General features: G+C 43.5%; 1 protein-coding gene across 2 annotated transcripts in view; it reads left to right on the plus strand.

Moving 5' to 3' along the window:
- The window catches only part of COG5 (component of oligomeric golgi complex 5), a 334884-nt gene that overhangs the window by 3639 nt on the left and 319098 nt on the right, over positions 1 to 12147 (plus strand). For both annotated transcript variants that reach the window (XM_083182966.1, XM_083182965.1), the window contains exons 2-6: positions 3215 to 3354; positions 3963 to 4020; positions 5687 to 5741; positions 5914 to 5983; positions 9486 to 9606. In XM_083182966.1, coding sequence (XP_083039092.1) covers positions 4005 to 4020; positions 5687 to 5741; positions 5914 to 5983; positions 9486 to 9606 — 262 coding nt within the window. In that variant the 5' untranslated portion in view covers positions 3215 to 3354; positions 3963 to 4004. The remainder of the gene's footprint in view (positions 1 to 3214; positions 3355 to 3962; positions 4021 to 5686; positions 5742 to 5913; positions 5984 to 9485; positions 9607 to 12147) is intronic.

A 12147-nucleotide genomic window follows, 5' to 3' on the forward strand; every position in this document is an offset into this window, starting at 1 on the left:
ACATAGTGCCAGGTGATTTAGAAAACGTGGCCTGTGTGAGTTTAATAGGGAAATGGTCATTGGGTCAACATCATGTTGGTCGACATGCAGGAAGGTCAACATGAGCCGGTCGACAGGGTCATTTGGTCGACAGTCAAAAGGTCTACATGGGTTTTTTCACTTTTTTTTTATTTATTTTGAGCCGATGCTCACAGGTGGTATTTCATGCCCTACCATCCATTAAGGCAGGGCTGGGCAATTGTGGCCCTCCAAATGTTGATGAACTACACATCCCAGGATGCTGAAACTGATGCAAGGCATGCTGGGATGTGTAGTTCATCAACATCTGGAGGGCCGCAATTGCCCAGCCCTGCATTAAGGGGTGGTGGGATAATAAAAGAGGGTGCCGAGCATAGAGACGGCACCCAAGTCACGGGCCGATTACCATGGGAACGCCCAGCATTTTCATGGGAACGGAAAAAGAGGACAGGAAGAATGCCTTTTGTGGGTGCACCTAAGAATAATTGGACTCATAATACATAACTTTTAATAGATCCATATATAAAATTTCTGCGAAATATAAAACCAAAACATACAACAATCACACAAAATAAAAAGGGGAGGATATTCCCCTGACTCAGTGTGACCCCCTAATCACCACAGCCCCAATGTTTAGGTAGGTACTGTGGATAATAATAGAGGAGTGGATATTCTCCTACGATAGCGGTAATGTTGGTCAAAAATATCAGCCTACTAATAGGGAGATAGTAGGTGGAATGAGGGTAAGGCACGCACCTATTGAGGACAATCCTCAAGTAGTGCTGCCCTCAACCTAAATTTCCACTAGTGTTAACAAGAGTTTGAAGGGCTGGTAAACCCAATACTAAAGGTGTATAGTCACAGATTAGCCTTTTACACAGGTAAGTAACGAAGGAGTAAATTTTCTCCTATATACGGCGTAATGGCAAAGGTATCTGTAAATCAATTTGACACAAATACTATCTCATGCACTCTCATGTAGTTTAGAGAGTAATAAGTGGGGGTGAGGCACGCACCAATTGAGGACAATCCTCTAATAGTGCTGCCCTCAGCCCAGGTAACCGCTACCGCTAAACAAGTGCTGCCGGCTGGTGAACCTAATAAGAGGTGTGCAGGGATGCACTTGCCTCGTTCAATCAGCTAGTCCTGACCGCGCTAAGTCTGGCGCCAGACTAGCGTGTCAATCGTCGGGCAGGACCGCTCACAGTATGCTCGCAGCAAAACAGGTAAATTTCAACATTGTAAGTGGGGAGGGGAAGAGGGGTGTTTAAAACCCCCTCTTCCCCTCCCCACTTACAATGTTGAAATTTACCTGTTTTGCTGCGAGCATACTGTGAGCGGTCCTGCCCGACGATTGACACGCTAGTCTGGCGCCAGACTTAGCGCGGTCAGGACTAGCTGATTGAACGAGGCAAGTGCATCCCTGCACACCTCTTATTAGGTTCACCAGCCGGCAGCACTTGTTTAGCGGTAGCGGTTACCTGGGCTGAGGGCAGCACTATTAGAGGATTGTCCTCAATTGGTGCGTGCCTCACCCCCACTTATTACTCTCTAAACTACATGAGAGTGCATGAGATAGTATTTGTGTCAAATTGATTTACAGATACCTTTGCCATTACGCCGTATATAAGAGAATATTTACTCCTTCATTACTTACCTGTGTAAAAGGCTAATCTGTGACTAGTATTTGCACCGTGTTAAACTGATTTACAGATACCTTTGCCATTACGCCGTATATAGGAGAAAATTTACTCCTTCGTTACTTACCTGTGTAAAAGGCTAATCTGTGACTATACACCTTTAGTATTGGGTTTACCAGCCCTTCAAACTCTTGTTAACACTAGTGGAAATTTAGGTTGAGGGCAGCACTACTTGAGGATTGTCCTCAATAGGTGCGTGCCTTACCCTCATTCCACCTACTATCTCCCTATTAGTAGGCTGATATTTTTGACCAACATTACCGCTATCGTAGGAGAATATCCACTCCTCTATTATTATCCACAGTACCTACCTAAACATTGGGGCTGTGGTGATTAGGGGGTCACACTGAGTCAGGGGAATATCCTCCCCTTTTTATTTTGTGTGATTGTTGTATGTTTTGGTTTTATATTTCGCAGAAATTTTATATATGGATCTATTAAAAGTTATGTATTATGAGTCCAATTATTCTTAGGTGCACCCACAAAAGGCATTCTTCCTGTCCTCTTTTTCTGTAAAATTCCATGCCTAAGGTAGCACACCCTCAATACTTACCTGTAATAGTTGCAGAATTACACTCATTACAAGGAGGGTCCATTTGGTAAACACATTGTTTATATCATTACCCAGTGCGACTGATTTTTTCTCTCTTTTTATTTTTCATGGGAACGCCCATGAAATGCTTGCATTCCCATGGATACGACTATCCTCCACCCCAGCCCACTGTCTTGGGTGCGTGCGCCCGGCAAACAGTATGTTTGCCATGGTCGCACGCACCCTGAGTATGCACATGTGCAGAAATGTGCAAATCATTAAACATTGGAGAGCTATGTATATTTGGGATTTACGTAAATATCTGAAGCCGGCCTTATGTGGGAATCTTACAGCATCAGCAGACAAAAATGACCATGTATTCTGTTATGTTATACCACTTTCAGACATACGGTACAATCCCGGGACTTGTTTATGTCTGAATGGGTCTACCAGGGATTTTAGTAGTCTCATCCCGGGTAGTATGTGTAAAGGGGTATCACTTACCCTCTGGGATCTTACTCCTCCTTCATTGTACTAGCATTGCTGCAGTAATAGGAAAAAGGACCAGAATTCAGCTGTCCACCCACTTGGTGACATCTTTCAGGCAGAACAGACTTTGTGAAACTATTTTGTTTCTGTGCAGGGTAAATATTGGCTCCTTTATTTTTATATTGCAGATTAGATTTCAGCTTGAACACACCCCACCCAAATCTAACTCTCTCCGCACATGTTACATCTGCCCACCTGCATTTGCCCATTTTGAAAACAAATCTGTCCTGAGATCAGGTCTGATTTCCGCCCAAAGTCACATGGGAAAATGTTACACTTACTAACCATAAATATGCTAGTTGCAACTTCAGGATAAAGATTGATAGTAGAAGAAAAAAATCAATCCAGTAAATTTCCTCATATAGCAATAAGATAATAATTACATATATACAAGTCTGTATCCTTTATGTTTCAGAATGCTACACTGATTTTGTGCGTGATGATTTTGATGTTAAAATCTACACTTCCCAATCCATTCATCAAGCTGTGATAGCTGAACAACTAGCAAAGCTTGCTCAAGGCATCAGTCAGCTTGACAAGGAGCTTCACTTGCAGGTATTTAAAAGCTTTGTAAATTCATTAAAAATAAAATTTACAAAATACAGATTATTTATTTCAATTGTCCTTTACACAAGGGTGTTAATGAAGCCCAAAGCAATGCCTTTTCTGGGATTGTAAATGCAAATCATCTAAACTATAATAAACTATTTCAAGGTATATCCAATGCATGATAATGAAATAATTGGATCTCCGAGAGAGGTTTTTATTGATTCTGGGCCAGATTCTCTAAGCTTCAAAGTGATAAAATGGAGAGTGATAAACAGCCAGCCAATCAGCTCCTGCCTGACATTTTTCAAACACAGTCTGTTACATGGCAGGTAGGAGCTGATTAGCTGGCTGTTTATCACTCTCCATTTTATCACTTTTGAAGCTTGAAGCTAATCATGTGGAATCTGCAAATTTATTTTAGTTTGTCGACACTTGCCATTCTTTCAATCATAGCTCATGGGCAATCCAATGAGTTTCTCCGAAAAACACTGTGTGCTTTTTAGGTTTTCAGGGTCCCGTGTGCTAAATATAAATTGAGAATCACTGGCCTAGAGTAATCAATGGCGTTTAAAACATTTACTTCAAAACCTTATCTTCTTATTCTATCTTTTTAGGTAGTTGCCCGACATGAAGATCTCCTGGCACAGGCAACAGGGATGGAATCTTTAGAAGGTACAGTACATGATTTTGTTTCCCTTTCTGTGCTTTGAGGTATACTTTTATTATTTTAGCAGGATTCTTAACAAACATAGGTTATCTCAATGAAGAGCTGTACCCATCAGTAATATAATGCATAGTGTTCACTCTAGAACTTTTTTAGGGCAGGGTGCTGACCACCGAGCAGGAATAGCTGACAGACACTCTCAGCAGAGAGGATCTGCAGCTGTCAGCTCTTCCAGGTGCCCCCTCTCTGCCTACGTGCAGCATCTTCAGCCAGCCCCCAGACTGCAGTATGCTAAGACATCTGCATTGACACACCCATACACTGGAGTACCACCACCCACCTGCATTGACACCCCCATACACTGGGGTACCACCACCCACCTGCACTGATACCCCCATGGACTGGGGTAACATGATCCACCCATACTGGGGAGGGGGGCGCTGCTGCAAATCTGGGGGTGTCAATAGTCACCTCCTTAAAAAAAATTGTAATGAAATGGAACGCATGCTCATACCCCCCCTGGTGTGCACCACAACTCCCAGCATTGTGCAGGGCAGTGACACTCCCGGGAGACCTGTGGCTCGGCCAGTGGAGGCACACTTGCAGCGCAGACACATGGCCCCAGCAGCGCTGCTTAACACCAGCACCAATTCAATACCCCTTCTCCATTGTACTCCAGTGTTGGAAGGGTTGCTCTGGTGTACTTGACCCTGCCATAGTGCTTTGGCAACAGTCAGGTGACTTTTTCTATCTTTCAATTCCTCCCTGCAATCTTTTTTTGAGGGCTTGGTTTTGGAATCGTCAGTCTATAAATTTTTTTATTTTTTTTGCATAGCACAGAATAAATCAAAGTAAGTGAGGTTCTAAGTAAGTCACCTGTGCTAAGGCATGGATATCGCTAAAACCTGTGCTGTGAGGAGTACACTTACTAAGATGGGAGTTCTATTGTAGATGAGACATTGCCCATAGCAACCAATCAGATTTTATCTATTATCTGATTGGTTGCTATAGGCTTCATCCCATTTTCAATAGAACTATCTTATTACATTTAAGTGTGACTTCAGGACTGTGGTTGGGAATTCAGTGTTTATTCTAGCACCCTGCACCTGTCACATTGTAAATGACTGCCCCTTTAAAAAAAAAACAACGTTTGAGGTTGGCCAGCATCCTGCAGGACCGCCGAACTGGAAGGCTATGACATTTGGCCGCATACTGTGTATGTAGCATATTTACTTCTGTCAAATATGAAAAAAGATTCTCTTTGTGGGAGGTATTCAATGTGCAGCCGCTATTTCCGACGGGGGAAATAGCGGCGGCTCCCTATTCAATGCTGTCTTTAGCGACAGCATTGAAGCGGGATCACGGCAGAACGGGCCCGACTTCAGAAGCTGGCGGGCCTGTTCTGCCGATAACGGCCATGGATTGTTGCGATCCCGGCCGCAGATCGTTAATCCACGGCCGTTTTTGCGCCGATAGGCAGGTGGGACATTGAATCCTGCTCAGCTGTTGGGCTGACTGCAAATGGGCCAGGATCACGGCTGTCGGCAGGGATCGACAGCCGTGATCCTAGATTGAATACACCCCCTGTGTGTGAGCATCGTTTTTTTCATTAATTATTGTTTTATGAAGCATTTTAATTTCAAGAAAATACATTTATGTGTCCATACATTTCAGGTGTTCTTCAGATGATGCAAGCTAGAATTGGAGCCCTGCAAAGTGCAATTGATAGGTGGGTGTCATACACACTTGTACTCATTATATGGTACATATATATATATATATATATATATATATATATATATATATATATATATATATATATATATATATATATATATATATATATAAACATGTACTGTTATTAAAATGATGGCTGTTCTTTATATTTTATTTTTTTCCAGAATCCGATCAAAGATTGTGGATCCGTATAATAAAATTGTATCCCGTACTGCACAGCTAGCGCGTCTGCAGGTAGGGGAAGGACATTCTACTTTAAATTATGGAAAAGATTATTTTGCATTGGAACAATACAACATTTGTGACTATTAATATTTTGTATTGCACTTACATTGAGCTTTGAACTATTATAAATATGCTAGACATGATTATTGGAATGGGTATACCATATAGTGTTCATTCTAGCACCAGGGCCATTTTAACAGCCTATGTATGGGAAAGAGAAAGAGGGTTTGTGAAGTTGGATGCACACCTCTAATTAACTTCAGATCATTTTTAATCTTTATTGAATTTCAATAAAATATCCCTTACGTTTGTCTTTTATAAAATGTAACTAGGGGACAAAAAAACATCTTAACAGCATTATGGTTCCCAGGCCAAAGCAGTGCACAAAAATGTACATCATCAAAACAATTAGGTACCTGCAGTAAAAATCAGGGTACTTGTGTAGTATCACGGCTCCCACGATGGCCATCGTACAGGGAAAAATCGCATTGCATCGCAAGCCATTCCATGCGATGTGATGCGATGCGATGCCATTTTTCACAAAAATCATGGACATGTGTTAAAATCATGTAAAATGCACCCCAAATTCATTTTTCACACTGTACCACCCCCACTATCAACGCCAACCCGAAGCGTGGTGAGCGCAGCGAGGGGCGGCGGTACGCGTCCTACAACCTTTTCATACCCCCACTATCCACGTCGGCGTGGAGTTGAGAGTAGAAAGTGTGGCGAGCGAAGCGAGACACCGAGCCCGAAGCGTGGCGAGATACCTGTGATACCTGTGAAGGTATCCGCGTCCCCTCGCTGTGCTCGTCATGCTTCGGGCTCGCTGCGCTCGCCACACTTTCTATTCTCAACTCCACGCCGACGTGGATAGTGGGGGTATGAAAAGGTCGTAGGACGCGTACCGCCGCCCCTCGCCGGCTCGCTGCACTCGCCACGCTTCGGGTTGGCGTTGATAGTGGGGGTGGTACAGTGAAAAATTACATTTGGGGGCATTTCACAGGTTTGCTACTAATTTAAATGCATTTGGATGCATTTGTGATTAAAATCGCATGCCATCGCATCGCGTGGCATCGCATGGCATGCGATTTTTCTCACAAATGCATAAAAACCCCGCAAAAATTGCATTGCATCGCATCGCATGCCATCGCATGCCACTACATATGGCATGCGATGGGAGCCGTGAAAATATACAAGTACCAAAATTAGTGTTTAAACATTAAAAAACATGATGTACTGCAGATATTAATCCATATAAATGTTTGGACAATATAACAAGACTTGATGTTACAGTTACTCTAACCCCCAATGTCAGCCCACCACCTCACTGCACCTATTTCTACTATGTCACTCTGTTTCTCAACTATGTTACTCTCCTCCTAAAGTCTTAAACAAGCATCTTGAAATCGTCCCTGATGACTTCAGGAGCCAAGAGCTGGAAACTGTAGTGGCAACCATTAGTTTCAGACTATAAATATAATTTATATCTCTCTGTAACTTGGCATTACAGTTTTATATCATATACAATGTATGTTATTATAGTATAAATGTTTAGGGAGAGAGTTTGATACCTGGCGCTACACTGATGTAACAGCTGGGAGCAGGAGAGCTGCACAGTGACAGTAAGTGTGCAGGAGACCAAACACAGGGGGGCGGGCTGTGTTCCCTTGGCTTCTGCTGCTTGACTTGCCCAGCAGAGAGACACACAGGGGGCCTACCGCCGCTCTTCCGCTCCCGCTGTCCTGGCGGGCTATGACACATGACTGTGACCAGAGGAGTAGCGCGGTGACGTTTTGCCTGGAGCAGGGGTATGTTTGCCCTCTCCCCACTTAGGCTATTTTTCCTTAATGCCCCTTGTACATTATGCAGCACAGCACATTATGCCATATACCTTAATGCCCCTTACACAATATGCCATGCAAATCATAATGGCCACTGCATATTATGCCATACAAACTTAATGCAAGGCCCTTGCAGCTTACCGAGTCCCGGAGGGCACACCCCACCAAAACGCCGCCCCCCGCTGCCGTATACCCTCACAACCATCCCCTCACAACCATCCCCTCACATGTGCCCGCTACTGGAGAAATAATTTGATTGATGCCGACCATCGATTGATTTTTCCAAGGCTCGCAAATATAAGTCAGTGGAGACTGACATATTTGTGGGCTTCTGGCAAAAGACAGGGCGAGCAGCTGACATCATGTGACGTCAGCTGCCCGCCACTGGAACACCTCGGCACACCTACATTCCCATGGTAATGCCTAGCATTTTAATGGGAACGCCTATGAAACACTGGGCGTTCCCATGGGCGCAAGCCAAGTCTGCCCATTACACATTATGCCACACAAATCTTAATGCCCATTACGCCACACAAACCTTAATGCTCATTACACATTATGCCACATACAGTTATGCCACTGACACCATTTTATGACCCACGTACAAAAATTACCTTTCAAAATGATGTCCCATATTAAGGCTTTTACCCCATACATTAATTGCAGAAATATTTTTACCTACATACTTGGTGCCAGGGGTTACATGCTTGTTGGTGATTTATTGCTTGTTGCTGGAGTTACTTGCTCATTGTCATTGGTTTTATACTTGTTGCCAGGGGGAGTTACATGTTCAATGCCAGGGGAAGTTACATACTCCTTGCTGGGGGGGAGGGGGGGTTTACATGCTTGTTACCATGGGGGGGGGGGGGGTTACATGCTCGTCGCCAGGGGGAAGTTCCATGCTTGTTGCCAATGTGGGGGTTGCATGCTCCTTGCCCAGGAGTTCCCTACTAAAAGCGTGCCAGCGCAGAATTTGCTGCACTGTTGTAGTGTCTTTCTCCTCCAAGGCAGTGCCCAATTTTGGAGGGGTCACCATGGACAGTCAGCATCAGCACAGCGGAGGAGGGAGGAGAGGGGGCTGCTGGCGCCCAATTGTACTGTGAGACCACACCACCAGTGGAGTCGCAGCTAGGAGTGGTGGCTGTGGCCCACACGACCTGCAAGCAGCCCCACTGCACCCTCTGCCGGTGACTCAACTCAAGCTACGGGCTGGGCAGTGGGCCCATCAAGCCCATGTGTACAAACGGCCCTTTCTAGCACAGGTCTGGTCTACATAACAATGCTGAAATACAGACCACATTGTGCTAGAAGCACCACAGCAGAGAGAGACCCCCCCCCCACACACACACACACACCAATGCTAGAATGAACACTACCAAACAACCTTTCTGTCGCTAAGAAATAAATAAAAAGTATTGGGCATGTATTTATTTATTTAGGGTGGCAGTGATGCTACAGTATGTGAAAAAACTATACATAAGTTGACAATGGTCAGAGGTGGCATTTGTCTTGGAATGTATAAGCAGTGGATTGTGTCATTACTATCCCTTGTTTCCACTACTCTCTGGAAAAAAATGAAAATAAAAAGTCTGATTTTACAGGATAGCCTGAAATACTGTATAATGTTACAATATGTAAGCATTGCATCTCCTCCCCTTTTGTTGCAGTCTGCTTGTGATTTGCTTCGGAGAATTATTCGCATCTTGTATCTGAGTAAAAGACTGCAAGGTCAGCTGCAGGGTGGTAGTAGAGAGATCACTAAAGCTGCCCAGAGTCTGAATGAGCTAGGTAAGTTTACATTTACTTTCTGGGTTTTATATGGGGAACAAAGTCCTAGATTATGTTGCTCCAGTTCTCGTTATATTGCAGTGATACACTTGGTTGATCTTCATTATTAAATTTCTTGAAAATTATTCTTGAATTTCACACAAGCAAAGCACACCATCTTGTCTATAGCCATAGAGCTGCGACTATACTTGATATAAAGCCATTATACTGTTATTACTCCTTGCTTGCTACTGGTAACCACACATTGCAATATAAATAACCCATCCTGCTAACATTTATTCTTCCACTATCTTATTACCTAAGCTACTATTTGAATCCTAATAAAATCATATATTGCACATATTTAATTATACTAAAGGTGTGTACACACGTACAGATTTTCTGTCTGATCTATCTGGTGTGAACAAAAACCTGGAAATGTATGGGAGCAACTGACAATCAAAAATTTGTTCCCAAACACTTGAAAACAGACAGTGATCAGTCAGACAAATTGTTTAATCGTTCTGATACAATTTTTTCTGTTTTCCTGCATTTGGGTGGAAATTTGATTGTCATATGCTCCCATACATTTTCAGTTTTTTTTTTTCACCAGATAGATCAGACAGAAAAATCTGTACGTGTGTACACACCTTTAGGGGGGTATTCAATCTTCGGGTCACGGCAGACGAGCTTGCTCGCCTGCCGTGACCCAGTCCTGTTCTCGGTCAGCTCGACCGAGAAAAAGCAGGCGGGATTCAATGTCCCGCCTGCAGCGGGACGAGAAGGGGGCGTGGCCGCGAGTTGCGGCCGGGAAGTGACGAAATGCAGCTGGCAGCTCGTCACTTCCCGGCTGTTCTCGGCAGAACGAGCCCGACAGCTAGAGATGTCGGGCTCGTTCTGCCAGGAAACCCTGTTCAATGCTGTCGGGGAAGACAGCATTGAATAGGGCCCGTCGAGCATCTCCCCCACGGGAGATGCTCGACGGCGATTGAATATCCCCCGTAGACTCAAATGTTATTTTAGATAGAATGCCTATAAAATATACATTTGTGTCGGAAAGTGGTAATATAGAGGAGTGTGATTGGAAGGTTTGGTGTACTGACTCCACAGCCCCGATTGCAGAACTACAATTGTGTTTTCTATAGTAACTTGTTGATCACCATAGAGAGCTCCATTTTTCATGCTGTGTGAAGTCTAGTTTTTTATTACTGCTGTGTAAATCACTTTCACCAGGGAGCAATGCCTTTTTATTTTCTCAGGAAATAGAGACAATATTTGTTTATGAATCCACTATAAAAATTATTCTGTTCTAACTGGGAGGAGTAAACTGTCAGCTACACAGTATTTTAGATCAATAGTGTTCAATACGATCATTTGTAATGTCATGGACAGGGACACTGCAGATTTTCCACTTACATGGGTAGTGTCTGGGAATAAGATGTAGCCATTTGACACTCAGGGGTAGATGTAAGAAGTGATAAGGGGGGAGAAATTATAAAGTGCCTGGTACTTTATCAATGGCCAATCAGCTCCTGACTGTTAAGTTACAGGCTGGGTTTGAAAAGGCAGAGTTTACAGCTGATTGGTTGGTTGGTGATAAAGTACCAGGCACTTTATCACTCTGCTCCCTTATTATTGCTTCATACTTCTACCCCTCAAACAGCTGACAAACTACTAGGTATGATAGTATAGTCCAGTGATGGCTAACATTGACACTCCAACTGTTGTTGAACTACACATCCCAGCATGCCCTGCTATAGTTTTACTATTTGGCCATGCTAAATCTAATGCAGTGCATGCTGGGATGTGTAGTTCAACAACAGCTGGAGTGTCAAGGTTATCCATCACTGGTAAAGTCAGTAGATGCGCACAAATACTCGTCACTAGCAGTCATTCTCAGCATATCCAATAATGATTTCATTAGTTTGATAGTGATATTCTCTGCTTTGCACACTTTTCCAGGCCCACATGTTTTATCTTTAGATTTTGGTTCATACAGATAACATTCTCAATGTGCATGGCCAGCTTATTATGAAACAAGCCTTTGGCTTGGAAGCGATTTGCATTGCTATTGACTTTTGACTTCCGGTGGGCAGAACATCGGATAGGGCTCTTCCAACTTCCCTACAATCTTCATCCTTCTTTAACCCGTCTGTTCTACTCGGGTCTACTATACTCATGCACTGTTTGGGTCAATATGACCTGTATCATAAAAGTACGGTTTTTACTAATATTCCAACAATATTATAGTATAGGGGGGGTATTCAATCCTGGATTCCGACTGTAGGAACGTTCTGACAGTTGGAATCCTGGCCTGCTTTCCCCCGGCTTGACAGTTTATCGACAGGTGTGACCGGTGTGACTTTCATTACCCACGTATTCTGACTTGTCTTTTGAGGTGGTATTAGAATAACACTTCTTGATTGTTACCTGCTGCTTCAGAGTTTATTTGCGCACTTTAGCACTCAGTCACTTTATTGTTCACTTCTTCCACCAAAAGCAACATTTAATGTACGCTTCTTCCTTTATAATTCTTTTGCACACCCTGAATGTTGTTGCTCT

The sequence above is a fragment of the Crinia signifera genome, chromosome 4 (assembly GCF_055691185.1).
Source record: "Crinia signifera chromosome 4, ASM5569118v1, whole genome shotgun sequence".
In the NCBI taxonomy this organism is placed as follows: domain Eukaryota; kingdom Metazoa; phylum Chordata; class Amphibia; order Anura; family Myobatrachidae; genus Crinia; species Crinia signifera.